The sequence below is a fragment of the Cygnus atratus genome, chromosome 13 (assembly GCF_013377495.2).
Source record: "Cygnus atratus isolate AKBS03 ecotype Queensland, Australia chromosome 13, CAtr_DNAZoo_HiC_assembly, whole genome shotgun sequence".
In the NCBI taxonomy this organism is placed as follows: domain Eukaryota; kingdom Metazoa; phylum Chordata; class Aves; order Anseriformes; family Anatidae; genus Cygnus; species Cygnus atratus.
Window position 1 is genome coordinate 11,132,999 of NC_066374.1, and position 27,713 is coordinate 11,160,711.

The 27,713-nt window shown below is 56.8% G+C and overlaps 2 protein-coding genes and 5 non-coding genes across 7 annotated transcripts; 6 read left to right on the forward strand and 1 right to left on the reverse strand.

Annotated features, from left to right (window-relative positions):
- The first annotated feature begins 9 nt into the window (after positions 1 to 9).
- DKC1 (dyskerin pseudouridine synthase 1) lies at positions 10 to 10,705 on the forward strand. Its single transcript, XM_035541548.2, has 15 exons — positions 10 to 131; positions 305 to 366; positions 560 to 646; positions 1,211 to 1,302; positions 1,869 to 2,053; positions 2,562 to 2,626; positions 3,210 to 3,336; positions 3,705 to 3,835; positions 4,829 to 4,972; positions 5,427 to 5,547; positions 6,969 to 7,087; positions 7,646 to 7,749; positions 8,182 to 8,248; positions 8,644 to 8,802; positions 9,343 to 10,705. Exons 1-15 carry the CDS (start codon positions 116 to 118, stop codon positions 9,409 to 9,411), a joined length of 1,548 nt encoding a protein of 515 aa, XP_035397441.1. The 5' UTR covers positions 10 to 115; the 3' UTR covers positions 9,412 to 10,705.
- On the forward strand, positions 2,729 to 2,977 carry LOC118245642 (small nucleolar RNA SNORD17). Its single transcript, XR_004777915.1, has one exon. It is a non-coding gene; the product is annotated as a small nucleolar RNA SNORD17 (small nucleolar RNA).
- LOC118245645 (small nucleolar RNA SNORD83) lies at positions 3,542 to 3,617 on the forward strand. The gene has a single exon (XR_004777918.1). It is a non-coding gene; the product is annotated as a small nucleolar RNA SNORD83 (small nucleolar RNA).
- LOC118245641 (small nucleolar RNA SNORA36 family) lies at positions 4,008 to 4,142 on the forward strand. The gene has a single exon (XR_004777914.1). It is a non-coding gene; the product is annotated as a small nucleolar RNA SNORA36 family (small nucleolar RNA).
- Positions 5,914 to 6,162, forward strand: LOC118245643 (small nucleolar RNA SNORD17). Its single transcript, XR_004777916.1, has one exon. It is a non-coding gene; the product is annotated as a small nucleolar RNA SNORD17 (small nucleolar RNA).
- LOC118245646 (small nucleolar RNA SNORD83) lies at positions 7,181 to 7,256 on the forward strand. Its single transcript, XR_004777919.1, has one exon. It is a non-coding gene; the product is annotated as a small nucleolar RNA SNORD83 (small nucleolar RNA).
- Positions 10,706 to 11,114: 409 nt separating the features above from the next.
- MPP1 (MAGUK p55 scaffold protein 1) lies at positions 11,115 to 27,560 on the reverse strand. The gene is made up of 12 exons (XM_035541550.1): positions 27,303 to 27,560; positions 22,475 to 22,618; positions 22,155 to 22,233; positions 21,036 to 21,121; positions 20,314 to 20,382; positions 16,890 to 17,086; positions 16,501 to 16,607; positions 15,812 to 15,892; positions 15,198 to 15,278; positions 14,739 to 14,941; positions 14,338 to 14,412; positions 11,115 to 12,484 (listed from the first exon to the last, which is right to left on the reverse strand). Exons 1-12 carry the CDS (start codon positions 27,423 to 27,425, stop codon positions 12,308 to 12,310), a joined length of 1,422 nt encoding a protein of 473 aa, XP_035397443.1. The 5' UTR covers positions 27,426 to 27,560; the 3' UTR covers positions 11,115 to 12,307.
- Between the last annotated feature and the right edge of the window lie 153 nt (positions 27,561 to 27,713).

Consider the following 27,713-nt stretch of genomic DNA (forward strand, 5'->3'; position numbering starts at 1 on the left):
GGCGGGGCGTGGTCACGGGAGGGGGCGTGGCCTCCGTGGCGCGCAGCCGCGGGGGCTGTCGGGCAGGCGCGGCCTTTCGGCTCCCCGCGCGGCGGCGGCAGCACGCGGCGCGGCCATGGCGGACGGGGACGGTGCGGGCCGGAGGGGGGCTGCGGGGGGGGGGGGGGGTACGGAGGGTTAGCGGGGCCCGGGGGGAGGCCGCGGGGCCGCGGGGGGGGGGGGGGGGGCGGGTTCGGGGTCGGGCCCGGGCCGCGCGGCGCCCTCCGGGGCCTGCTGGCGGCGCCTGAGCGCGTCCGTCCCGCAGGTGGCAGCGCGAAGAAGCGGCGCAAGAAGGAGAAGCGGGCGCTGCTCGACGAGGACGTGGCGGTGAGTGCGGGGCCGCCCCGGGGGGATGGGGCTGGGCTGGGGGCGGCGGCGCCGGGAGCGGCTCGGTTCCCCCCCCCCTCCCGACACCGGCCGGGCTCGGGGACGGGGCCGCGGCCGCCCCCGGGAGCCGCCCGGGGCGGCCACGTGTGTGCGGGGCCTCCCCGCTGAGCGGCGGGACGCGCTGTGCCCGCAGGACATCCAGCACACCGAGGAGTTCCTCATCAAGCCCGAGTCCCGCGTGGCCCAGCTGGACACGTCGCAGTGGCCGCTGCTGCTGAAGGTAGGGGCTTACGGAAGGACCCGAGGCGGCTCCGGGCTCGTTTCCCCCGTGCTCTTGACGTGCGCGGCTCTCTCCTCGCGGTCGCCGTGCTGCGGAGGGGCACGTGCGGTGCTCACAGCAGAGGCGAGCCACGTGCGTGCAGAAATCACGCTGCAGAGTTCGGCTGGTGGCGTTCCCTGGGGGCCCGCTCTGTCGGTTTATCGCCTCCTGCGAGCGCTCGCGAAACCTCGTTAGCTGCCTTTCGGTCTGATGGGCCCGTGCTCCAGGTATACCCCCAAGCTACGTGTATAGAGCCTGTGGGGCACGCTGCGCTTATTCCGCAGTGCAAAGGTTGGCGTTCGGCTCCTTTCCCATCTCTTCTACGTGGAACTTCCGATTCTCTCTCTCAGGAAAGCATTTCTGCAGTTTCAGCTGCAGGTCGTTTTCGGTTTGGAGGAGGTTTTTTAATTTAAATGTGAACCGGATACGGAGTAATTGGGGAGATGCGTTAGAGCAAACACATACTCTTCTCAAGCTCACTTGAATTTCGTTTTACTTACAATAAATTTTCGTTTGGTTCTGTAGAACTTTGACAAGTTAAATGTGATGACAGCACACTACACACCCCTTCCTTCTGGTGCTAACCCCCTTAAGAGGGAGATCTCTGAGTATGTAAGGTGAGTGGAATAAGCTCTAGAATGATTTAATTTTCTTTTGCAGTTAATGTCTTGAAAGCGTGGTCTGTTCTACGTTTGTCTTTTACCTTTCTGCTTGATGCTGTATGTTGCTGCTAACCAATGAACGTCTACCTAGGGCCTGCTGGTCATCTTCTGCGAAGTTTTCTTTGTTCTGGGATTGTGGCTGCTCTGCAGGTGGATGTGCAAACACCTGAGGAGTTTTGAGTGGTCCTATGGAAAAAAAACCTTCTGCCTGCCAGGCTTTGAGACTGCTTGGAGCTTGTTTGCAGTGGTCGGTTTGTATTAAGGGCCGAGTACTGATAACGCTATAGAAAGAAGAGAATTACTTGCTTGTGCAGAGTATGACCTGCCTTTCAGAGGACCACTGTGCAGAGCAGCTTGATGCGTGCTCGGTGGGAGCAGCTGTGAGCTCAGCTCTTACTTGGCTGTTTATTTAGAAATGCTTTTCTTTTCTCCTACAATGGCAAGCCTCATCAAGGTTTTCACGCTGCTGCTACATTTGTCCCAATACTTAGCTCTGTCAACTCTGTCAACTTGTGCCGTAGGTCAGGCTTTATTAACCTTGACAAGCCTTCCAACCCATCTTCGCACGAGGTGGTCGCGTGGATCCGGCGCATCCTTCGAGTAGAGAAGACCGGGCACAGCGGCACACTGGACCCTAAGGTGACTGGGTGCCTGATTGTGTGCATTGAGAGGGCAACGCGGCTGGTCAAATCTCAGCAGAGTGCAGGTATGTTTATTGACGTGGGACCATTTTCACTTGAAGTGACTTGGAAGGTGCAGAGCTCTTCTGGAGACAAGATGGAGACTTCCTGCCCTGCTTTTGACAGGGCTGCCCTAGGCTTTCAGTGCCTTGAACTCAAGGATTGCTTATCCATCTTGCTCCAAGCCAGTGAGGGTGCACCCGTGTTGTCTCAGGTGGTTTTTTGATTGTTTCTCTGTCTGGGACATGTGCTGTCTATGAAAACCCTTCTGAAAGACCGGTTTCATGTATTAACTGAATTTAAGGCACAAACCTACAACTCCGGTGAACTAATGCTTGGTGAAACAACAGACATGTAGCTCAGATTATTTTCACTGCAAGGACAACCAGCTGGATAATGGGTTGCGTGCACTTTTTAGGAGACGTTTGCGAAAATACCTGGACTCTCCAGATGTGTGGCTGTGTAGCAGTGTGCGCCTTGAGATCAACATTAAATGCAAGTGGCCGCTCCTGACTGCTCTTGTCGTTCTTTCAGGCAAAGAGTATGTGGGAATTGTTCGGCTGCACAATGCAATTGAAAGTGAGGCTCAGCTTGCCAGGGTAAGTCTCAGCACACTGTTAGCCATGCTGGCACTTGACACTCAAAGGGTTCAGCTTCTGTGGGATTTGAGAGGGTAGGAATGGACGTCAGGTGTGCTGTGTGTGAGGTGATGATGAAGTTTATCCATTCTCTGAGTGCAGTGGCGCTGCCCTCCTGCAACACCCCGACTCCTGTTCTAGGGTTTGGGTGCTGTGCAGCCTCCAGAGACCCTCCAGTCTCCCAGTGTCCTACTGGGGGCTGCTGCGGTGTGTGGCTGGCTGCCTGCAGGAGTGAAGCAGTGCTGGCAGGGTCAGAGCCCCTCTTTGGGGGGGGCTCTGTCCCCACTAAGACGAGGGATGACGTCTGATTGCACACTGCCACCTGATGGAAAAAGCCAACTGTACCTCACTGGCAGTTGGGGTAGCATTTTGACCACATCAGTGGTTCATATCAGCTTTCTTAAATACAACATAACCAAATGGTGACGAATCTTCTGCATTCTTGCTCATGGAAGTGGCCTTAGTTGCTGGAGACACCGCGGTGCTCATACGTTAGCTCTGCTCATGGCCCTGGCTAAGCTGTTGCTCCTGCTTCTGCTTCCAGGCAATAGAAACTCTGACGGGCGCGCTGTTCCAGCGACCTCCCCTCATCGCTGCTGTCAAGCGACAACTGAGAGTCAGAACCATCTATGAGAGCAAGCTGGTGGAGTATGATCCTGAGAGAAGATTAGGTAAAATGGGGGTTTTCTGCCTTCTTTTGATTCAACTCACAGCTGATAAAACTTCTGTTGAAATGGGCTGCTTCCTGTTTGTTCTAGATGAACTTAAGTTATAAATCCTTCCCACCATCAAGCAGTAACTGCTTCCCGCATTGCTTGTGTGTGCAGAGAAGCAAATCCCACCTGTTTGTTGTAGTTTTGCATCCTTCACTGACGAGCCAAATGATGTCAACTAGATGGCATTAGCACTCGGTGCAAAGATGACCTTCATCTATCACCCCATGCTGATGGCTCTGTGAGGGGTTGAACACGGAGCTTCTAGATGCGACTCGTTTCTAGATACCTATTTAAATAACGTTCTGTCCTGGCTTGTGTTTCAGGTATCTTCTGGGTGAGCTGTGAAGCAGGCACGTACATCCGAACGCTTTGCGTCCACCTTGGTTTGCTGCTCGGTGTTGGGGGCCAGATGCAAGAGCTCCGGAGAGTGCGATCTGGGATCATGGGAGAGAAGGTAATTGTGACTCTAATTATAACCAGCAAATTAGGAATTGTCAGAACGGCAAGAGTTCTGTGGAACGGTCTTACTTCTATAATACTGGAAGAAGGTGCAGATGCGTGTTGACTGGGAGAAGTTTTGTGAATAGCCCTGAAAACATGGAAGCTCTTGGCCGTAGACAGTCTGTAACCAAAGTGTTGAGTTCAGTTCAGGGCCTTGTCCCTGTTCTGGTAATTAAGCTTTGGAACAGCGAGTGACTGGGAAATGCACCACGGTGACTGGAAGTTTGTTTTATGCCACCTGTGTTTCTCAGCCTACAAATCGCGCACGTGCCAGGAGCTCAGGCCCGAGGTACCTGCTTAGCAGCTTACAACCGCTTGGTGTCAGGGCAGGACGCAGGGAGCGTGCCTGATGGAAGGGAGCTTGGGAAGTGCAGTCTTGTATGGTCTTGAACAATTCCCCGGTGTTTTCTGCCTGGTCATTGCTGGTTCCCATCGCCGGCTCAAACTCCAGGACTAACTTCTCTCCTTGCAAAGCAGGATTATAAGAGTGATCGCTAGCATTCATTTCTGAATTCCAGGTGATGGATGCTTACAGGTGCTTCGATAACTTACTGCATGTCACAGAGTGGTGAGCTGCTTAGTTTAGGCTTCTGCTCACTGATGTTCTTTGTCTCAAAGTTTGAGGTATTTAAGCTTGAAGCACTTCTGAAGTGTGGCCAAAGCACTTCTGAAGTGTGGCCAGGTAGGCAGAGCGTATCCATTAGATCCAAGTGCAGCGTGACATTAGGAAGGTTGAAGCTTGCAGTAGCAGAGATTAGGCTGATCTCAAGCTGTCAATGGAAAGCATTTGTTCTTGCCTCTTCCAGGTGACGTTTGTTGATGTTTGTGAATCGGGCGTCTGGTTTTGCTCCCTTTCAGCACACTGTTTGCTATTAGACTTCGTTTTCTTTTATGTGTTCTGAGTTGGTGGCTGGTAGGAGACTTCAGAGGGGTTGTGTCTTTTCAGGACAACATGGTGACTATGCATGATGTCCTGGATGCGCAGTGGCAGTATGACAACAACAAGGATGACAGCTACCTGCGAAGGGTTATCCTGCCCCTGGAGAAACTGCTGACTTCCCACAAGCGGCTAGTCATGAAAGACAGTGCGGTGAGTTCCTGGGTTAGAGCCAGTTGACGTAGCGACTGTGAAGTGTCGTCCCATCTTGTATAGCTAATATAATAAATGGGGAGAAGGATCCTCATGGAGTACAGCAGTGCCCTGCTTGAGAGCTGTGTAGGACCTTGTATGGGCTGCTGCAAGGTCACAGCAGTAAGATGCAAGAGCCCAGAACCGAGTGTCAGACATGCTGCCCTCCTCACTTTAGGAGGATGCTGATGGTTTTAAGAGATCTGCCTCATGTGTTGTTGGCTGTGACGGGTGCTTTCTTTTGATCGCTTTTTCAAAAGCACCCGGGTTTTATATAGTAGACAATGAGAAACAGATACGTGGGGATGCTGTTGCTAACAGTAATGGCAACAGGAGGCCAAAGCATTAGAGGCACTTCTTGTATTGTTTTTATTCTCCAGTAGCTTATAAGCCCTCTTGTTCCCCACCTTTTTAGGTTAATGCTATTTGTTATGGAGCCAAGATCATGCTACCTGGTGTCCTGAGGTATGAAGACGGTATTGAACTTAATCAGGAGATTGTTGTCATCACCACAAAAGGAGAAGCAATCTGCCTAGGTATGAAGCTCCTTGTTCTTCTTGTGCCCATCTATTTCAGTGAACGTGTAACAGATGAATCCCCAAGCACAGAAGGTTTAAATAGCACTTCCTGATGGAAATTGTGGGTTAATACATCCTAATAAGCTAGGCTGCAAGGTGGCTGCCATTGAGCAGGATGTTAGGAAGCACCAGCTGCATCAGAGCCAAGTTGTATGCAGGGTAGTCTGTTGCTTGTGTTGCTATCAGAAGTCTTCTGTTATTCCTGTTAGCTCTTGCTGCCTCGGATATGAGCTGCATACGTTCCTCAGAGCCAGTCCTTGGTGAGGTGTCAAGAGTTCCTCAGTTAGCCATGTTTCAGCTGTGTGATGCTCAGGTGTGCTGTGTGTGAGGTGATGATGAAGTTTATCCATTCTCTGAGTGCAGTGGCGCTGCCCTCCTGCAACACCCCGACTCCTGTTCTAGGGTTTGGGTGCTGTGCAGCCTCCAGAGACCCTCCAGTCTCCCAGTGTCCTACTGGGGGCTGCTGCGGTGTGTGGCTGGCTGCCTGCAGGAGTGAAGCAGTGCTGGCAGGGTCAGAGCCCCTCTTTGGGGGGGACTCTGTCCCCACTAAGACGAGGGATGACGTCTGATTGCACACTGCCACCTGGCACATCACAGTTACCGAGGATCAGTATGGAAGGCCTTGAGCAACTGTCAGCTTCTGTGAAGTGACTTGAAACAGTGCTTTGTTCTAACTGGCGTCTTTATCAAAGCTCTGTAGATGGCAGGTGGTGACGCACTGTAGGGACGGTCTGTCTGGTGCTGTGTGGCCTCACACTCTGTCCAGTCCCATGGGACTGAGGGACTTTGGAGGTGTAACACAGCCAAGCCATTCCACCTCGTTTGTACTGTCTGCACCACGGTCGTTTCAGTGGACTGGCAATAGTGACTTAATATTTTTTGGTAGGATTAGTCGCCCCTAGTGTGCCTCTGCAAGATTTTGAGAACTGAGTAAGGCTCAGTCAGTGCTCCTTCCCATAATGGTGCAGTTCAGTTGCACCTTAAACACACCACAGTTCCTTGAGTTGCGTGGAAGTGCCCAAGCAGCTGTTTACAGAGAGTTCTTCGCCATCCAGTGGTGCCGCTGGTGCTGCAGGAAATGGTTGCCTTACGCTGTTCACTGATTCATAACTGAGTTTCTGGAGTAAACTGGAGGGTCTCGTGCTCCTGGTGTAGTAAATCCATGACACAGATGCTCTTTCATCTTGCAGGGCAACTTTCTGAAGCTTTAGTCCAGAACTTGTGTCCAGTAAGGTTTTGGGGTGACATGGCATTGTTGGGGTATTTGCCTCTTTGTGCTGCCAGAGGAAGAGCAGGCTGAACCCAACAGGTTCCTGCATCTGTGCTGTCAGGGTTTTGTTGTTTTGAAGTGTTCACGAGCTCCCTGCTTGCTTCTGCAGCTATCGCCTTGATGACCACTGCAGTCATTTCTACCTGCGACCATGGCGTGGTGGCAAAGATCAAGAGGGTGATCATGGAGAGAGACACATATCCCCGCAAATGGGGCCTTGGTCCCAAGGTGAGCAGCGGGGGGTGTTGGTGGAAGCCCAGCTGCTGGGTTGTGGGGCTGCAGGCACCTCAGGTCTATGCTTGAACCCTCCTCTGTTAAAGAGCCACATGATGTGAAGTGGATGGCATTAGCGCTCTGTGCAAAGATGACCTTCATCTATCACCCCATGCTGATGGCTCTGGAGGGGCTGGGCAAGGTGCTCTGCAGTTGGAGTGGTTCACCTGAAATGTTGCGGGTCATTAAGCTGTGGGGAAAAAAGGATGTCAAGGATATAAGCCCAATTACATGCAGTCATCTGCTTTTGCTGTTAGTTCCCCCACAAATTAGCCCTTATTTCCTGATGAAATGGCTTCTGACTACTCCCTGTCTGTGACTTGTAGGCTGCTGTGCAGCGGATGTTTTCTCTGAGTTGTCAGAAAATCCTTAGAGAAGCATTAAGTCAGTGACGATGCAGTTCTTGGCTTGGCTTGTTCATGGGTTATCTCCTCTTAGGATGGGTGGCTGAAGCCCAAGGGAAGGTTTCTCCTCTGTGGAGCTGCAGTCTGACTTTTTGCGCTTTGCTTTCAGGCCAGTCAAAAGAAGATGATGATCCAGAAGGGTCTGCTGGACAAGCACGGAAAGCCCAACGAGAGCACACCAGATTCCTGGAAGAAGGAGTATGTGGATTACAGGTGGGTACGATTTCAATTTCAGAATGACGGACGCAGACCAGGCTGTGTGCAGCGAGCACTGGGTGCTGTTTGTGCTGTCAGGTGTGTCAGACCTGGCCAAGGTGTATTTGCTGTCTGGGCCCTTGGTGTGCAGCAGTGTTCCTCAGTTACAGGGAACGTGCTGGTGGTGGGCAGGGCTGGAGTGGAAGGCCCTGAGCAGACGGTTATCCCTCTGTAGCCTGTGCCTGTGGCTTTAGAGGGAGTCAGTCTGCTAAATGAAAGAGGGGAGGCTTTGCCATTGTCCTGTCCAGCTGGCACTGGTGCAGGCTGCAGGTCTTCCCCACACTGAGCTCCTCCACCTGATGCCTTGCAAGGGGGAAGGGGCTTTGTAGTTGTGCAGAGCAGTGCCACACAGTGACTGTCCTCCTCAGCCTGGTGTCTCTTCTCTCTCAGGGAGGCGTCCAAGAAAGAGGCAGCTGCGGTCCCCCAAGCTGTATCAGAGGTGGAGAGGGCTCCAAAAGTGAGTATCGCTGGTGCTGTCTGGTTGTAAGGTTGGTTGGGCTCTGTTGAAGACTTCTGATGTGTGCCTGTTCCTTTAGGCAGTTGGTATCGAGTGCTGAATTGTGTGCTGCTTTGTTTGGTTGTAATACAGGGGCAAGTGTTTCATATTCTGGGAGCTTAATGCCCGCTTTATTCTGGTTTTGTGGTCTGTGAATTAGTAGTAGAGTGACCTGTTTATGGCCTCAGCCCATATACGTTTATCTCTGGCAGTCTGTAGCTCACCCTCCTTTTCAAAGCATTGCTAACTGAGAAATTTGAATCAGGCAAAACAGTCGTGATGGGCTTGCAAACAGCTTTTCCGTCACTTGAGCCCTTTTGGGAGATGGCCCGTCTGACATTGTGCTCTCCTAACAGAGGAAGCGGGAGTCAGAGAGTGAAAGTGAGGAGGCCGTGACCCCACCATCCCCAGCCACTCCACCACCAGAGGAGCTGAGCGAAAAGAAAAAGAAAAAGAAGAAGAAAGAAAAGAAAGCCAAAGAAGCAGCTGAAAGCGGGGGAGAACAAGTAGAAGTGGTATGTAACTGGGTACTGCCTTGGTACGGTCCAAGCATGGGGAGGGAAGGGCTGCTGTCTGTCCCTCATACCTCCAGGGTGAATGTGTTGGCATCCTGCTGTGCACGTCCTCAAAGTACCAGGCTCCTCACAGGGGGAGAAAGGTGCCTCAGTACAGGCACATTCATAAACTGGACTGGTTGTGAGCGAGGTGGGAGGTGGGAATGGACGGAGCAGAGCATGGGATGAGCAGCCATCTGTGCCCAGGGCAGCTGGTGGGTGCACGTTCCTTCCTCAGTCCTGTGGGGACTGCCCTGTGGGAGGGTGGTGTGTGGCGTTCGGTAAGAGTGCTCCTGTGCTTGTGTGGTGGTGAGGGAGCCTGCGCTGTGCCTGCAGCTGGGACGGAGTGTTTGGACGCTTGGGGCTCCGTGTGTGGCAAGGGGAGGTGAAGATGTTTCTGTAAGTGGCTTGTTAGCCTTCACGCAGTGCTAGGTGCTCCTCCTGAAATGAGCAGCGGGTGATGCCTCTGATTTCTTCCTGATCTCTCTAACCTCTTCACAGACCAGTGAAACCAGCACCAAGAAGAAGAAAAAGAAGAAACAGAAGGAGGTAGAAGAGAGCTCAGAGTAAGCGACTGGATCTGTCCAAAGCAGGCGACCTCATCGTTAGAGAGGGAGGATTCTGAGGCCTTGAAAAAACAGGACTGGCTGCATGGCAGAGGGGCCAGCAAGTTCCAAGTTGCTTTTCTGCTGTGTATATGAGTGAGGAGGTGTGTTTGCCCAGGATATGCCCTGCTCATGTACCCCTCCTCATCCTGTTTTAAGGGTAGCCAGAGGAGGGGGTACCTGACTGCCCCTGCACTGGATTGCTTTGTGAATCTGGACACCTTGATGCCAACAGAAGTGGCATCTTCAGGGAAACTGCAGCTCCTTGCTCTTAGGTGTATTTGTTTTCACCATGAGAGGGATGAATAACATTTTCCCCCCGCTCTTGTCCTGCCTCTTCCTTCCTTCTCTTCCAAGGTTGGAGCTGTTACCTGACAGTCGCAGAATGTATTGGTGGCTGGAGGGCTGGCCTAGCCATGGTCCATCCAAAGGGTTTGGCATGGGGACAATTGAATCAGTTATTTGAAGGGCTCTGGTTTCTTTTTAACCTGGCCTAATGTTTGGCTTGGCCCTCAGATAATTGAGAACAAATGTTCCAAAGGTATTCAATACATTTTTTTTAAACTTTATCATAAAAGGATTAGAACATGGATTTCCTGCTTTATGCTTCTTAGTATGGGGAACCTGCCTGTTAGTTGTCAGCTGATCCCAGACCCAGTGTCCCAGTAATGTTGCCAGTGTCTACCTCCTCCTGGCTCCAACCTGGTGGTTGGAATGGGACTGCAGCACTCTCAGCTGCCTTCCCTTGTTTTGGTACCTAATATGCTCTGGAAGCTTCCAGTGGGGATGCTGCCCTGGGGCAGAAACAGTAACAAGAAAGTGGCTGCCCAGGATTTCTAAAGGGCTGTCCGGACTGGAGAGCTTGCGAGCTGAGGCTTGGCCAAAGGCAGCTCTTCGGGGGCACTGGGTGTGGAGCTTGAATGGTTTCATAATGAACTGGCCTAATATCCTTGTCTGGGGTGGCTCACTGGCAGCAGGAGGTCTCTTCTATCACAGGGATAGCGCTGAGCCAGGATTTTAGCCTCTTTTAATGGGGAAGGATCCAGGCTGCTTTGTTCTGAGCTTCTGTCCCTGCAGAGATCCTGTAACATTTGTCTTAGCCTCATGCATTGCTTTTCTCTTAATTGTCTGACACTTTTCTCCCCTCTAATGCTAGAGGCGCAGGCAATGGTGCCAGCAGCTGGTGACTGTCAGAACCTGAGCAGATGAAATGTCACATTTTTATTCTTTTTTTACATAAAAAAAAAATAAAAGCCCTATTTTTAAATGGGTGACTTTCTTGCTTATCTGGCTCCTGTTAGGAGGTCGGTGTTCTCAGATCCCTAGGCCTGTCTGTGGGGAGGGGAGATGGTTAACGTGTGCATGCTGCAGGTACAGAGAAGTGCTTGAGTCTACATGGACACCAACTAGAGGGGCCTTTGATCATCAGGACTGAATAGGTGTGTAGGGGCCACCCTCTGCTTATAAATCCCAGTGGGATGTGCCTGGAAGCTAGCTGCTTTCTTTTCTCCTTTGCCTGTGCTGTACTGAGCTACTGGAGAGGTCTGGCAGTGGACAGAGACCTCTTCGGTCCTGGCCTGCTTTACCTCAAGTGCCTCTGGGTCAGGGGGGTGGAAGACTTCCAGCTGGGAGCCAATACACAGCCTGAGATAAAACACCAGCCATGGCGATGTTTCAGCACACGTTTATTGCTGCTCGTTGTTTCCCTGCAGTGGATCAGAACAAAGGTCCCTATTGCACATCAACAGATCTTATTTTTGGCATCCTTAAAACAAAAAAAAGATTGCACAAGACTTGTTAGCCCCCTTCCCCTAGCTGACTGCTGAACACACAATATTCTTGCATGGAGGTGATTGCTGTGGTTTGCCCAGGAGCCACAACCGTGCTTCCTGGGCATGGGCATGGTGGGGCTGGCGTGTCAGTACACTCCAGCTTCAGAAGGAACAAACCCCTTTGTGAAGGTGGCTTTTAGGTTAGCATACACTGTGCAAGACACCCGGGACTGGAAAACATGCCTGGATGATCTCTTCAGAGACGCTGCGTTTCTACTGCATGCAACGGATATTTGTGGCTGGATCTAATTTACCCATTGAACTGTCCCTTTGGGCTTTGGTCCGTAGGACTTGCTCAACTGTTGCTGAGTTTTTCTGGCCAGCCAGTAACAATCCAAGCTGCACAGTGAGGAATTAATGCAGGGAATTTTTACAACTACAGTTGCACAGGGTGAAACAGAAAACCCAAACCTCAGAATGCAGGCGTGAGACCTGCCTCAGGATGGCACGTTCTGTGCCTCCTTTGCCAGATCCACACTTGCTTTTTTCTGGCTTTCCTGGTTTGTGAGGGGAAACCCTTGGACTTAAGCACCCTGGTGTGGTCTGAGAAGCCTCCCAAGCTGTGGGCTTAAGGGCCTTAAGGACACCATCCAGGCTTTCAAGATCTTTGGTGCAGTGTGTGCTCCTGCAGTTGTAGGGGACACCTGCCTGGAAGGCCCCTGCTATACCACTTCCCTCGGGGCTGACGCAGAGAACAAGACAGGCTGGGTGCTGCAGGATTGTGCTTTCCCTCACTGGGTGAGGCAGGGGGCTGTGCTCTGAGCTGTCGGGATGCTGTGGGCTCTGCTGCAGCCCCTGACTTGGCACCCATTTCAGTGCAGCGGGAGGTGGCTGTCCTGCGGGCAGCCTCTGACCTGCATTCCCTGGCAGTGGCACTCTGGAGACCCTGTGTGTGTCGACCAATTGAGGCTGGGTCCGTGGAGCAGCAGAGGAAGGGACTTGTGCTGGGTGTGAATCAGGGGAAGCTGAGGAGGAGGTTTCTCTGCTGCGGGATGGGTTGATGGGAAGCGGTGGGGGCTGGAAGCCCTCTCAGTAAACCCAGGAGACGGGCACCCACTGTGGAGAGCTGCAGGCCTGCTCAAAGGCTTCCTCCAGCAGCTTGAGGCTTTCCTCCACTCCATTGTTGACTATTGAGAGGTCAAAATAGTGTGCGTATCGGCTCCGGATGCTCTCTGAATCCTTACGGAGTTGCTGCAATGCCTCTGACTGCAAGAAACAGGAGAGCACACTCAGAAGGCTGAGGAGGAGGGGGATTTCACAGCCCATCCCAACAGGCAAGCTCTGTCCCATCCCCAAAACAACTCAAGCTGTTGCCAACTTGAGCACAGAGCAGTTATCAGGCCAGGAGAGCTGTTGCGCAGTCTCACGGGAGCATCAGTGGATTTTTGTTAGACATTTATGCAGTGCTGGCAGCATCAGGTTACCTGCCAGAGTGAGGTCAGCTCTGCTTAGCCCTGTATTCATCTTTAAAGTGCCTTGTGGCAGCTTCCCAGGATGAGAAGGTTTGCCTAGCAGCGGGCTGCTCATTGCTACAGCTACCCAGCTTGAGGCCTGGGGCTGATTTAAAAGCAGGGTCTCTGCAAGACGATCTCTACCCGCTGGCCTGTAACCAGAACAGCATGGGCTGACAACCCTACCAGCCTTCCCGTCACACTGCTGTCTCTTCCTCCAGACTCTAACTGGGCAACGAGCGCCTTTCTCCAGCGCAGCCTGTGCTGTGAAAAAGGACCCGCGTGCACGTAAGCGTGAGTCCCAGGGGGCTACTTGCAGCGTTGTGGCCGGACCATCCCACTGGTGCTCACAGAGCCCTGCCTGCAGGCAGCCCCAAAAGCAGAGGGTGCTCAGCCTGGCCCAGCACTGTTGGCAGCCCCTCGTCTCCTCCACACCCGCAGCCATTAGGGTGACCCCAGGAGCGCTGAAATTGAGCTCGAGCTGGGAAATTGAGCTGGAGCCTGAAATGCTTGCATCCCTCTGCTTCTGCACAGAGGGGTGCTGCTCAGCAGTTATCAAAGCGGGGGGAGGGAAGAACACTGAGCAGTTTGCCTGGGTCACACGAGCTCTGCTAGGTGACATTCTGGCTCCTACTCCTGGAGTAAGCAGTTACCTGAGCTGCGGCAGCTGGCTATATATAGTGCCTGCATCAGCAGGGCTGGCCCTGCCCACTGCGGCAGGGATTAGTGCCGCTGTGCCTGGAGGCAGCGCAGCTGATGGGGCATAGGATGGGGGAGCAGGGCTGCCATGCCGCCTTCCTGCCCTGCCACCCCCAGCATGCAGGTCTGGCTGTGTAATACTCCCCACGTTAACGCCTGTGCCTCCCGGTGCCTGTGCGATGCTACAGAAATATCCCCCTGCAGCCTGCTGTAAGCTTTACAACCCCCAGCTAACGGTCTGGGCTGGTCCAGCCTCGGAGAGGTGCTCCGGGCTGGCTGCAAGTCAGGAGGAGCACAGCTCTGCGGGTTTTCCTTTTCTCCCACCGCTCCCCATCTCCCTGTGGTTAGGTTAGCCCTGGGGGAGCTGCAGGCAGTGGCACGGCAGGGAGGCAGAGCTGCTCTCTGTCTCTGGGAACCAGGCACGCAGCCGCCAGCCTTGGGGCGCTCAGCACCGGGTGAGTTAACGGCAGCATCAGTGCTGCTTGGTCCTAATTTTGGAGGGATGAGCACAACGAGCTGAAGAATGAAACGCTGCTGTTTGCGTGCCCAATTTGCATAGCTGATGGCAGGAGAAGTGTTCCAGCTCTGCAGCACTGCTGCAGCTGGAGCCGGTGCTGGGCTGTGCACCCAGCTACGTGTTAGTGGCTCGTTGTGCTGCAGGGCCAATGCTGGCTGGGGTCTGTATGTGGGAGTCAGCCTAAGGCTGCAGGAATCCCTCATTCCTGTTCCTTGGGTCTGGGCTGATGAAGTCTCCCTGCTTCCCTGGACCACAAGGAAGATGATGATCCTCGTTACGGAGCAGGGAGGAGAGCCCCCGGCTGCCACAAGGTTTCTGCCCCCAGGGGCCATGGGCTCCTCACCACCCCCTGCCCAAGGAGGGGAAACTGCAACTGCCACCGAGCCACCCACCTCCTCTGCCTTGTCTGTCGGGGCGATGAAGACTATGAACGGGGAGAGCTCTGCCGTGCGGACGATCTTCAGGGTCTGTGGAGAGAGCAGCGTGTGGTTACCAGGACGCAGTGGTGCCTGTGATGCAGCGGTGGGCAGCCATCCCCGTCCCTGCAGAGCACCCTGCTCTGGGCTGGCTGTTGGACGTCGCTTCGTGAAGCAGCACCCACACGCCTGGTGTCTGACAGGGGAGAGGGTCCCTGTCCCAGCCAGGCACGTGCTGTACCCACATCTCAGGAATGGAAATGCCACCCCGATGCTCCCCAGCTTTTTGCCGTTGCTTGGGGAAGGCTGTGATGGTTGCACCCAGCACAAGGGTAGTCCAATGCATGGCAATCCCCATCCTGCCCCCCGCTCCCTACCTGGGGCTCAATGTCCAAAATAGCGACTTTGTCCTGCTGGTGGATCTTGTGCACTGTTTCAAACTTGGTGCCAAACATATTTCCCTGGTAGCTTCCAAACTCCAGGAACTCGTTGGCTGAGATGTCCCGGGTCATCTCCTCAGTGGAGACGAAGTAGTAGTCCTTCCCGTCCACCTCGTTCTTCTTCTGGGGCCGCGTAGTGTCTGCGGGGAGAGGGAAATGCCCGACGCTTCAGATAGGTGCTGACCCCAGAAGGTCTGGGGAACTGACCTGGGGGGTTTGTGGTCCCTTTCTGAGCATGGGGCTAGGGCAAGGAAGAGCACAGAAGACCTGTGTACCTCCCATCTCATCTGCTGCCAGAAGGTCCTGACCCCACTGCCTTGAGGAGGAGGTGAGGAAACGTTCCACAGCAGGTGCCAAGGCAGGGCTGCATGCCCCTCACCCTGGTGGGTTACTTACGTGGAGCTGGGTACATGAACTTCTCGGGGTTGTTGCTGAGCAGAGCGTTCTTGATGTGGCTACGACCCACTCCGCTGGCTCCTGCGGGGAAGGAGGGATGGACGCTGGAGCTGGGCTCAGGAGGAGCCAGGGCCCCTCTGCAGCTCCACGTCTAAGGGATGGTGCCAACACTCCCAGGACCCGCTTTCTGAGCGGGTCTGTGGTGTTCTCCAGCCTGGAGGAGGCTCTCCCTGCATTAGGTGCTCTTGCCTCCAGCCCCAACTGGGGACAGGATGGGTGCCTGCAGGCTGGGCCGTGAGCTGCCAAGTCTGTGAGCTCTACCAGCTGCACCCCCGGCACGGGGGTGCTCACTTTGGTGCAGCTGCACAGACCAGAATGATATTTAAGAGCCAGAAACTCTCCTGAATCCACTCCACCCCAGCGCTGCAGTGCAGGTGGCAGCCCACATGCAGATGTCAGCCTGCTTGGGGACTGCTGCAGGCAGAGGAAACGGTCCCCAGAGCTTACAAGCTTTGAAGGGCAGCGCTGCCGCAGCCCACGTTCAGCCCCGGCTCCCCATGGCCCCCAGCACGTGCAGCCCCCGCGCTGAGGAGGACGGCTGGGGCAGGGCCTACCGATGAGCACCAGTGTCTTCCTCTTGAAAGCGGGCAGCCTCACCACCTCCTCGTAGGAAACCACGTCCAGCTGGTCAAAAACTGGAGCGGAAGAGAAACAAGACAGTAATTAGAGCTGGCTTGACTACAACAGCAGGGCTGTGTGTGTCGGAGTAAAGCCAGATCCTCTGGCAAAGTGAGGGGAGTGATCAAGATGGGGCTGTGAGCTTCCCCCAGCGTGGCTGGTCTGGGAAAAGAGCACCGGCCTCACCGCAACGGGTACGTGGGGTGTGGAGCAGCAGTCTCTGCAGAAGCTAAAGTATTTCTGCCCAGAACAGTAGGACCCAGGAGCTGGGTGAGGAGGCAGCGGGAAGCTGCAGAGAGCTTGTTGCTCGGGGAGCTTTATTTATCTTGCTGATTTATGGCCCTGTTTGTTGTTGCTCGGAGCTACAGGTCGGGCTAGGAGCCAGCACGTCCTCAGCCCACTGCCGCTGCTGGCCCAGGGCAGGCCGAGCACGGGTTAGCTTGGGGTTTACACAAGCAGCTGACAGGCACGCTCCGTGTCCCAACAGGACACTGACCTGGGGGTTTTGTGGTCCCTTTTTGCTGTGACTGCTTCCCGAGGGCTGAGCAGCAGCAAGGCCAGCATTTGCCCTGCGTTCGACAGCCTGCAGAGCTTGGGGGCCCAGGAGCCCAGTGCTCACACTTACTTGAGCTGTGCTTGGCCAGGTATTTATCTTTGCACTTCTTTTTCTTCCCAAAGGGGCTGCAGCTCGGGGCTTCACTCTGACTGGACTGGGTGGTGCTTGCCACACGCCTGCCGAGAGAGGAGGACACCACTGAGGCCCAGCTGCCACCCTGAGGAGCACTGGGATCGTCCCTCAGACACATGAGGGCAGTGGGGTGACTGCTGAGGCAGGTAAAGACCCACCCTGGGGTCTCACCCTTCTTCTCCTGCCAGCACGTACCCAACACTCGCCATGCACAGCAGCTCTGTGCCCCAGGCACAGCCGTGAGATGAGGATGTGGCTCCCAGCCCCATGACCATGTCCATCCCCAGCCACGTGCCCAGACTGGGGTTCCCTGACCAGGGACCTACCACTCCTGGAGCTCTGGGGAAGGGATGAGCCCCGCTGACTCAGTGCCGGAGCCCTCCACGCGGCCCTGCCACCAGTTGCTGTCATCCTTGTTGATGATCTGAATCACGTCGCCGGTCTGGAACTTCAGCCCCGCTTCCTTGCAGGGGATCAGGCTGTCTTTTTTGGGATCATAGTCAAACTGCGCCCTCATGAACATCTGGAAGAGAGAAAGGGCCGCAGTTGGCATGGCTGTGCCGGGCGGCTGAGCTTGGCCATATGCAGCTCCCAGCCCCACGCTGCATCTCCTGGCAGCAACTGTGCAGCTGCTGAAGGACTGCTGCCTCCGCGCAGCACTGCGTGCCCTGTGGGGGCTGCCCAGCCCCTGGGCAGTGCTGGTGAGAAGCCAGCCAGGAGCAAGCAGGGCAGGCACAGGGCCTTCAGCTGGCCATGAGCACAGTGTCCTGTCTGACCCTGCCTGGACTATCCCGGCCTCTTCAGCATCAGCTACTCCTGCAGCATTGCTTTCATCACAGCTGTGACTGGAAATGCATTTCTGCTTCTTCCCAGGCCTCTGTGCCACCCTGCCTGGGGGCTGGGGAAGCCCTAGGAGCCAGGAGGGCATGAGAACATGGCCTTTATCTGTCCCTCCTGCTCCCAGCCCAGCCCCACTGACTGCCCCCTCACACCCCCCTGAAGCCAGTGGGCAGCCAGGCACCCCCGGGCTCTCACTGCCCCCAGGCACCTTTGCAAGGCCAGCAGCGGAACAGCACGAGGGTCTCACACGGGCCTTGTTTTGCAGGAAGGCCCTTCAGGAAGAACAGACCGTCAGAGAGCAACAGGACGGATGGCAGCCACCTCTGCCTGGGAGGAAGGCACAGCACACACATGCACCGAGAACCGACACTTGTTCTTGATGCCTGGATGAACACTTTCTTGTCTGAAATGCTGCTGCTGTTTGCCTCTGGCCAGTGAGACCAGGAGTAGGGTGGGGGAAAGGCCGAGGCAGGGTACGGAGAGGGAAGGGCAGTGCTTAGGGAACAAAGTAAGGCTCTGGCTAAGCACAAATGTTACCTCAGGATGCGCTGGGTGCCATGCACCAACCCCAGGAGAGCAGAGGGCCCTTACCCATGGTGTGCCCCCAGCAGGAGGTCCTTCTGCAGGGACAGCAGCACTACTGGGCCCAGCCTCATGTCTGTGCTAATGCAGGCTTTCCCTGAGCATGATGGCATTTGCGTGTCCCAGAAATGCAGCACATAGCAACTGGGCAAAGGGATCCACACTGGGTGATGCCTCTGCCCCATCCTCAGATGTGATAGGTCTGGAACATCGTCCTCCCTGGGTAGGGCAGACCATGCTGTCCTTATTCCTCATCAAAACAATTTGCCCACAGCATGTCCTCCAGCAGCGCTGCTGTGACCTGCCAGAAGCACGGGGCCAGCAGGACACAAACACGGTTCCCTTGCTGCCAGGAAAGCAGAGCACCTGGATCAAGCTGCACCATGAGACCTCTCACGAAGGAAGACAACGAACATGGAATATCCTTCCAGGGTCCAGCCACCTGCTCAGGACCAACACTTGCTTTGAAAGCGCCCTGCAGTGCCAGGAAGGTGGGCATCGACACAAACACACAAGGGACACACAGCAGGCACTGCCCAGGCACCTGCCTGGAGCTCTCTTCTCCCACAGTCCTGGTGCCCTGAGCCAGGCATAGCCAGGTCCCTCCACTTTTGGAAAGACCCCACCAACTGTCACCCCCAGACAGCTCCAGACATTACCCGAGGACTGCAAAGGGCCAGCTCTCGGCGCAGATTATTTGCCAGCCCCCTTTCTGGGACTGGAAGCTCAGGCACCGAGCAGGCTCCAGCAGAAAGAGCCTCGGTATTTAAGGTCAAAAGTCTGCAGTGTATGTTGGGGTTGGAGGTGACCCTGAGAGACCCGAGCACTCGGTGTTTCTCATTAGGATCCTCCCAAGCAGAACTGCCACGAGAGGCCCTCGGCTGGCCTCGTGGTGGCCAGCTGCCAGGCTGCGGGGCCAGCCCGGGCTGGGCGCTGCTTTTGCCCAGGGCATCGTGGTGCTGGGATCTGCACCGCCCCGCTTGTCACGCCGTGAACTGAAGGGGATCGTGGGGACAGAGGAGGTGAAACAAAACCAGGAGTTACTCTGCTCTCAGCAGGGGACTGCGACAAGCAGAGACCTGGGCACCTCAGGAGCTGTTGGTCCCGGGAGCCTGGTCGCATCGAGAGGAGGACAACTGCTGCTGCTGGGAAGGAGTTTGTCCTTGTGCCCTTCCCTGAGCCCAGAGCCAGCCTCCAGTGGTTTGTCCTTTTTCTCAAAGGTAACTTCTCCCCTGGCGCTGAGCTGGCCTGGCCGATTGGAGCTGGCTCGGTCAGGCCGGGGGGGGTGGACAGCAGGAAAGGGGAGACAGGGCCAGCACTTAATAAACAAACACGTGCAAGGTTTGTTGAGCTGGAATGAGGGCCGCACGGGCTGAGAGAGAGATGGGTTGATTTTCACTCACCACCATATTCAGAAACTTCACCTCCTCTGCATAAGGGACTACTGGTGAAAGGAAGGAGGGGGGCACAGGTTCCCCGAGTCCGTCCCAGAGCCATCCGTGAGCTGGGGGTCCTGCCCCCACCTCTCCCAAGCCCCTCTCCCACTCCCGCCTGCCCACAACGAAGGGGCTGTGCTGGGGTCAGCTCCAGCACCGAGAGCAGGTCAGTGTACCAGCCACCGTGCACAGACATCCTCCCAGAGGAGCCAGCCCTCCCCGTTACCCTGAGCATTTCGGCCAAAGCAGGACCCCAAAGGCAAAGCCAGCCAAGTGCCCATGCTGAGCGCAGGCATGCACCCACCAGAGCATGTCACCCCCCGCCACAGCGTGTCACCCCCTGCCTGGCAGTGGCAGCAGGAGCTGCCTTCCTCTCCCCCACTGCTTCCTTCCTCCCACTCGCTCACGGGCAGAGCTGCTCAGCAGTGCTGGCAGCACCTGGAGCTGCGTCGCCCTCCGTGCAGCTGATGCACCAGCCACCAGTAACGGCACGGCACGGCTGAGAGCCCCGTGCTGCACCTGGAGGCACTGCCGTGAGCTGTAACGGGGACGTGGCTGCAAGGCTCTGTAACGGCAAGGCCTGAAGGCGGGCAGGAAACTCTTGGGCTTTCTGGTGCACACACACTGCTGCTTTCGCATCGCCAAAGACTGCGCACAAATAGGTCTGTGGCTGGGGAAACCCAGGCCCATGTTCCTGCATACGCATCAGGTTAACTCATCTGCAGTGATGTAAGCACAGGGCAGCTCCCTTCACCCTCCAGCAGCTCAGTTACAGTAAGGGGGCAGCCAGACCCCTATCCTTCCCCAGGTCTCTCCCCAGCGTTGGTCCCTGGTGGTTTGCTCTGGTCCCACCCAGCCCCAGAGCCATGTCACAACACAGCCCTGCACTTACCTGGAGAGCAGGGAGGCGGCTTTGCTGGTTGGGAATGACTTTTATTGAGACCATGCCCTGGGTTTCTTTCTAGTGAAGAAAGGAAGGGGAGAAAAAAAAGTTGGAGTAGGGGGACCTGGAGGCAGCCAGACAGCAGCAACCTGTGCAGGGAGCGAGGGCCCACAGAGGAAAGGCTCCTGTGTGCTCCCAGCTGTGCTGTGATGTGGGGAGGCCAGAGCCCAGGCAGAAATGGCTCTGCTGGGGATGGGCTAAGAGCTGTAGCAGCATAGCTTTGCCATGCTTATTCCACACCCAAGGGGGGCCACCGACACCCCCACAAGGAGCTGGCTGTGGGCACTGCCCAGCATCACCAGAATGAGCACGGAGATCTGCACCATCTCCAGCCCAGCTGTCCCCGGGAGGAGCTCGGGAGGAGCGCCCTGTTTGGCCAGCATATTGGAAATGCTTCCCTCCGTCTGTTCCCTCCATGCTCACCCCTTCTCAACAGACAAAGACAAGCTCCCCCGGCAGCAGAGACCACCGAGGCTATGGACAGAGGCTGGATATTCGGCTGTATGAAGGCACTCTGGCACAGCAGCCCTGGCTCCTGCCACGTCACTGCCACGGGCAGCAGCGTGGTTGGCTCTGGTGTCTAGGAGGGGTTTAACTCTCAGCCAGCACGCACATCCGTAGGCCAAAGGGGTCACTCCTGGGGAACAGCCCCGCCGCACACAGATACCTACCAGCATCTTCTGCAGCTGGTCAACCGAGTGGTTGCTCACGCTCTGCCCATTGATTTCTATGATCTCATCACCCACGTGAAGGGAGCCTGCCAGCAACGGGAGAAACATGAAAATGCAGGAGCAGACAAAAGGCACCCATCAGACCCAAGCTAGGCAGCTCCAGCAGCCTCCTGAGCCCTGGTGCAAGCTGTGCCCCGGGCACCGTGGTGTTTGCCTAGGCAGTGCTTGTGGAGCCACAGGTCACCTAACCCCGAGGCACAAGGGGAATGAATTCCACCCCCTCTGCCCAACGCATACACTTCGTCCACGCTGAAGGTTATCAGGTTACTTTCCACTTTGTGTCTTTCACTGCTTTAGACTGGTCCAAGCACCCGTTCCAGAGTTATTTAAACCCAACCCCAAGTACCTCACTTGAAGCCAAGCAACAGCCTCTTTACAAAGCCCTTGAACACCAGCTTTCTCGACTTTGTGTGTTTTAACTTTATATATCCAGCCAGATTACAGCCTCAGATATACTGCTATAGATCAGGCTCCGGCAGCATTATTGGAATGGCTTCTGTATTATCTTGGCAGGGGCAAGCTCAGACTTCCCACTTCAACCCCAGACTGGAAAAGGGGCCTCTTCTAAGCACGGAACATCTCATTTCCACACCCCCTTGGCAAGACCCAAAACCACAAAATGGCACCTATTAATTTCTTTTGGCACTTAATTTTGGTTTGCAGAGCCAATCCACAGCAAGCCTGCCCTGCCCGTGCACTTTAGGAACGGGAAGAGCTTCCCCCACAGCCTCTGGGGTACGATCCATCTCTAGTTACAGTCACCCCATCACGAGAGGGAGACAGACGGCTCTCAGGTTCCATTTTGGGAGAGCCCTTCCCCCAGCCCTTCATTTCTCCCTAAAGCCTCCAGTGCATTAACAACATCCCTGCATAGAGATGGGCGAGTCCTGAGTTCCTGACATACTCCTGGTGGAGGAAAGGACACGGATATCCATGCCACAGGGTAAAGCCAGCAGTGCTGGGGCAGGGCAGCCTTATCTCTGCACGGAAAGAAGCCAGCTGCAGTTGTGCCCGTGGTGCATGGCCTCTAGGAGGGCCTCGGCTGTCCCTTGCTGTTACCTTGTCTGTGAATCATGCCCCCGTGGAAGATCCTGGCCACCATGCAGCTCTGCTTGTCGTTCAGCTTCAGCGTGATTCCCTGGAAGACAGGAAAATCCGTATCTGCTCTCCGGAGGGGAGAGCTCCCGCGCTCCCAGCAACATCAGCTCCTCTTGGCAAAGGCATCGCCCGCAGGTCCCGGGCAGGAGGCAGAATCCAGCACCCTCTTCTTGTGGCCGAACAATCTCCTGCTTCCCCCACGGCCAGGCCAACGGCACGGCTCTGCCTGCCCCACCACCCCGCTCGGTGCCACCGGGCTTTGGGATCTTGGCAGCGCTCACCATGGGCTCCTCTGTCACCTTCTCGAACTGCACCAGGCGTATCTTCCGCACCTCGCGGCCGTTGCTGTGGGAGGGACTGCCCAGAGTCGCCGAGCCGTTGGTGTAAATGTCCTCAGTCATGGCGTTCGGGGCCTGGGTGACGGCCTGTCGGGGCAAAACAGAGACCGGGGTTTAGGGGCTCCCCCTGCGTGGGGCTGAGCTACTCCCGTGGTAATGTTCCTGGGTGCAGCAGGGAGGCGAGACCCGTGAGCCGGCGGAGAGGTCAGTAAGAGCAAGGAAAGAAAGAGCGAAACAGCTTCACCCTTGAAGATCAAGATCAGCAGTTTTCCAGCTTGGGTGACACAGGAGGTAAGAAAACTTTGGAAAAGCTGTGGGTACAGAAGCCAAGAGTCCACAGCTGATTGTCTTCTGCAGCAGCAGGTCCCGCACACTACTGATGTGTGGCACCAGCGCTTGGCCCAAAGCTGGCTTGTAGCAGAGCATAAAGCCCAGGGCAGCTTCACGGAGCGGTTTGGGACTCACCCCTGAGGAACAGGGGCAGAACTGGGGCCAGACTCTGCTCTCGCTCAGTTCGCAAGCTCAGCCTTTCCTCATCTAGGTCAACGGGCAACCAACACGCTGCAGAGCCACATCCCCATCCAGGCACCGAAGGCAAAGCGCTCCCAAGCCAGCCAGAAGCTCCCTGTTCCCCTCCAGCACCCAGCTACAGGCCAGCTGGGGCCGTCGGCACTGGGAAGAGGATTTCAGCCCTGGGGAAATCTGTTCTTTGTCTGCAGCGGGCGCTGGGGCAGGGGTCCCAGACAGGGACCCCCAGACCCGCCCTGCCACGCGGCGGGGACACTGCAAAGTGAGCTGCCGCCTCCCAGGACTGGCCCCGCAGTGCTGGTGGTGCCCTTGGCTCCCCACCGGCCGTCCCGGCTCTGCTGAGCGAGCGGGTGGGAGGAAGAGGAGGAAGAAGAGAGTGAACTTCTTCAGCCCTGCCTGAGGCCAAAGTGCCTGTGAGGTGATCTGAGTCAGCACAGATCACGTTTATCTCATTCATGCCTCGGGAAAGCATTACACCACGCAATCCCCGGCTTCAAACCCCCAGGCTCAGCAAAGCCCGGTGACCCAGGACACGGCACAGTCTGCTCCAGGGCTGGGAGTTCCCGTCCCCACCATCCCAGCCAGCTGAGCCTCCTGGCCCTGACCTTTGCTTTTTGCTGAGAGCTGGAGAAAACACCCAGGCCTCGACGCTGACACAGCACCAGTGTCACCCCGGTGACTCCTGGAGAGCGAGCCCGGTCACCACAGACTCGCTGCAGTGCCTCAGGAGGGCTCCAGTCACTCGATGGCAGCTCTGAACCCAGCAGGGTCCTCTGGGGACCCCGGCAGCCCCAAGGCAACTGCACCAAGCGGTCGGTGCTTGGGGATGGGGAAATGCCAAGCTCGTGACGGGGAGCTGGGGACAGCACGTGCCAGCTCCAGTGCTGAGCAGCAGGGAACTGGATGCAGGAGACGCACAGCTCCCGCTCGGTGCATGCGAGCCGTCTGGCCGTGTCGCCTTCCCTGAACCCTCCCAGCAGCCGTCACGCTCCTGGCCAGCTTGGCCCGTGACCTCTGGAGGCTCTGGAGCGGTGCTGGCAGGGGGCCAGCTCCCGCTACGTACGCACGGCTCCGCAGGAAACATCTGTGCCTGCATGCTGCCAGCAGCCGGCCCCGCGGCCACCAACAGCTCCGCACAGCCCCGGGGCTCGGCTGCTTCTGCAGCCAGGGCGAGGAGGTTCAGGGCTGAACCGCACAGCGGTGGAGGACCCCGGGGCCTGGCACCCTGCCCCACGGTCAGCAACGCCCACCGGGGTGGCTCCTGCTGCTGCGCTGGGCTGCACGCCACCGGGGAAATCAAACATTAACCGGGCAGCTCGTTTACAGGCGGCTGAAGCAGCACTTGGGGAAGCGGCACCCTGGTGCAAAGGGCACGCTTGGTGGTCTGGTTCCTGGGCTCTCCTTGCTGTCCTCACCAAGGGACTTCGATATCGGGTGGCCTTGGAAGAGCACGTGGCGAGCACATGGAGACAGGTCGGGTGCTGCTGGCTTTGCCAAGCGGGCCCCCAAAGCACAGCAGCTCAGCCAGATGCAGGAGGGCAGAGGAAGCCCAGCGCCAGGATCCCCTGGGATTGCCCTCCCGGCACAGCGGGGAGACACACTCCACCAGCCATGGCGAGCAGCAGAACCCCAGCTCCCTCCAGTAACCATCACCCCTCATCTGGTCGTAATCCCTGTGGGCGTGCATGGGGAGGCTGGCAGAGGTGTGTCCTTGCCCTGGGGTGGCTCAACCCCATCCTGTGAGCACAGAGCAGAGGGAGCCCTGAAACACGCTCTCGCCATGGGGTGGGGAAGAGCATCCCGACTGCAGGCACGGCCGGCTCCTTCCCTGCCAGCATCTGTCAGTGCCAGGGAATGAGCAAGGACGGGGCCGTGCCAGCTGGCACACCCAGCATGGCTTCAGAGCCATCCAAACGTCCTGCCCCATTGTCCCCACAGCAAGCCTGGGCATCGCCCTGCCCGCAGCCCTCCCCAGCCCATCTCCTGCATGTCCAGGTGCTGCCTGGACCTTTCTGCAGGGACATCTGCTCCCCTGCTTGGTGCAGAGATGTCCTGGCCCAGCAGCCTCTCTTCCTGCCCTTGAGCATCACCGCCATGCAGCAGTTGTGTGCACTGGGGTCTCAGTACAGCTTAAAAAAAAAAAAAAAAAAAATCAATATGTAAAAACAAAAGCAAACTAGCAGGAAAAAAAAAAAAAGCATGGCTGTTGCTTTCAGGCCACACAGACTGGGTAGCAGTGGTCATGTGGCCATTTAGAAGTAATTCATCCTGCCTCCTGCCCGAGGCTACTCCCTGCTCAGGTCTACAATCACATGAGCAACCTCACTCAAGACCTCTTCCAGCAATATGATCCAAGTTTAAAAAAAAAAAAAAAAAAAAAGGATTTAAACCAAACAGGATTACACTGCTGAAACCAGAAATAGGCACAGCTATGCCACCAGGTCACAGGAGGAAGGGGAACAGAGAAGTAGGATGGACAAGGGACACAAGTGGCTGGGGGACCAGTGCATGCCGCCAGCTCTGTGTGCCCTCGCGCTGACTCCAGCTCACTGGGAACTGAGATTGAATAGGTTTAGATTTCCTAGGGAGCCCAGTCGGTTTTGATGAGGCATCATTTTCCCTCAAGGAAAGGCTGATGCAGCCTTCCAGATGTGTTTGCGAAGCCTGTCACCTCCAAGGACAGCCAGTAACACCATGACACCGATGGAGCAGATCCTGTGAGGTGGCCCAGCCGCTCCATTCCCCACCTTCAAAATGGCTTTTTCCCTGCGGCCGCTATGGACTGGAACAGCACAAAATAGGTTTAAGATTAAAGAGCTGAAAACAACCCTATCCACGTCATTTTGGTCAAACCCAGTTGTTTTGCTCTGCTCTCAACTACCAGTTTCGCCCGTGGCCATTTCAGAAGTGGGGACCGCAGCCCTGGCCTGCGCTGGAGCTGGCACTGGTTTGGTGCCACGAGACGCTCCCTGGGGACGGCACGCCACCCCCTCCACACCCCAGCTCGAAAAAGTGCCCTTCTCCTCACCACCGGCCTCCCAGGGCTCAGATTTGCCCATTTTACAGGCGGGGAACTGAGTCACGGCCGATAAGGTGGCACGTCCAAGGTCACCCTGCAAGCCAGGAGCACTGCTGGCAGTAATGCCCACACCTCCTTGGCAAATCTGTATTTGCCAGTGAGGAGATAAGGGAAAGCCAGGAAGGCACGTGGTGGGGCCAAAGGGGAGAGGGCAGCGGTCTGCCTCACTTCTGCTTGTTTTCTAGCAATGACTCTGCTTCCACTTGTGAGGCTTTGCGCGCCCTGCCACCATGGGAGGAGTGCGGCGCGGCGCTTCCCAGAGCGAGGTTCTGCCAGGGGCAGCAGGGAAGAGGAACCTCAGCTGCTCTGTCTGATTTGGGCTGGGAAGCAGGACCCAGAACCTCTCCGGAGAGCTGCTGCGATGTCCCTGCCACTCCGCAGAGAGCCACTGTGGGCATGGCCAGTGCTGTCCATGCCTGCTCATGCTGCAGGGACGAGCACACAACCGACGGGCAAGCTCAGGACACATAAACCAGTTGGGTGCTAGCCCTACAGAGCACCTCTCAAAAGGCCCCATGCAAACCCCAGTTTGTCATCTCTCTCTTTATCTCTGCCGACATCAAACCACAGTGACACCAGGGAGCTGCAGGCCAGCTCCTACATTTTCCACGCCGCGCTGCCTTTGGTGATTTATCCCCGCTCCGCATGCAGCCAGGCAAGCGGTGGGATGGGAGAGCTCCTCGCAGCAGCTGCCCGATCCAAAGGCTTTTTTTGTTTTGGAAGCACTCTGCCAGGGTTGAGCCATAAAAAAACGTACAAACCACCGGCGGGGGCCAGACCCGACAAGCCTCTAGTGGATGATGCTCCAGTGTCCGCCAGGCTGGGCCGAGGGCAGCACCCGGGGGGAAATTTCCTCCCTGCAAGGAAGCCCCAGCCCCAGACACACTCGTGCCAGGACTCGGGGGGGGGGTTGGCGAGAAGCTCTGCCGGGAGAAAAGCAGCAGCTGCTGGGCACAGACCGCTGACCTTCTCCCCGCCTGCACCCGGGCTACCCCAAACGGCACGGCCGGGCAGGGAGCCCTCGCGGCACAGCGGGCGGTGCGGCGGGGCCGGGTGTGCCCCAGAGCCCGCCGGGCAGCCGCGGGGCCGCCACCCGGTACCGCTGCGGGACCGTGCCAGGGCAGGGGCCGTGCCGAGCCGTGCCGGGGTTTAGCAGGGGCTCACCTCGGGCTTGGCCCGGTTCTGCAGCAGGTGCTCCAGGTAGAGGTCGGAGAGCGCCGTCCTCATGCTCCCGCCGCCGCCGCCGCCGCCGCCGCCGCCTCCGCCGCGGCCCGACTTGAGCGTCATGCCGCCGCCCCGCCGCGCCGCCAGCAGCCGCAGCCGGTTCCGCTGGCTCCAGCAGAGCGGCCCGGCCCCGGCCCCGGCCCCGGCCCCGCCGCACCAGCCGGCCTCCAGCACCGCCGCGGGCTGCCCGCACGCTCCGCTCGTGCCGGGGCGGGGAGGGGAGGGGAGGGGAGGGGAGGGGAGGCCGGGCTGGCGGGGCCGCGCCGGGCGGAGCCCCGGGGGCAGGCCGGGAGAGGGGGGAGCCCCGAGCAGCGCCCGGCCCTCCGCGGTTCTGCCTCAAGCCCGGGTCCA

Coding starts and splice junctions, on each gene's coding strand:
- MPP1 (XM_035541550.1), bottom strand. CDS start 27,425: ATGACGCTCAAGTCGGGCCGCGGCGGAGGCGGCGGCGGCGGCGGCGGC. Junction 17,087..20,313: donor GCCGCCTCCCTGCTCTCCAG/GTAAGTGCAGGG, acceptor TCTCTCTTCCAG/ATGTTCATGAGGGCGCAGTT. Junction 15,893..16,500: donor CCTGGCCAAGCACAGCTCAA/GTAAGTGTGAGC, acceptor CTTCCGCTCCAG/TTTTTGACCAGCTGGACGTG.
- DKC1 (XM_035541548.2), top strand. Junction 3,337..3,704: donor TGATCCTGAGAGAAGATTAG/GTAAAATGGGGG, acceptor CTTGTGTTTCAG/GTATCTTCTGGGTGAGCTGT. Junction 7,088..7,645: donor AATGGGGCCTTGGTCCCAAG/GTGAGCAGCGGG, acceptor CTTTGCTTTCAG/GCCAGTCAAAAGAAGATGAT.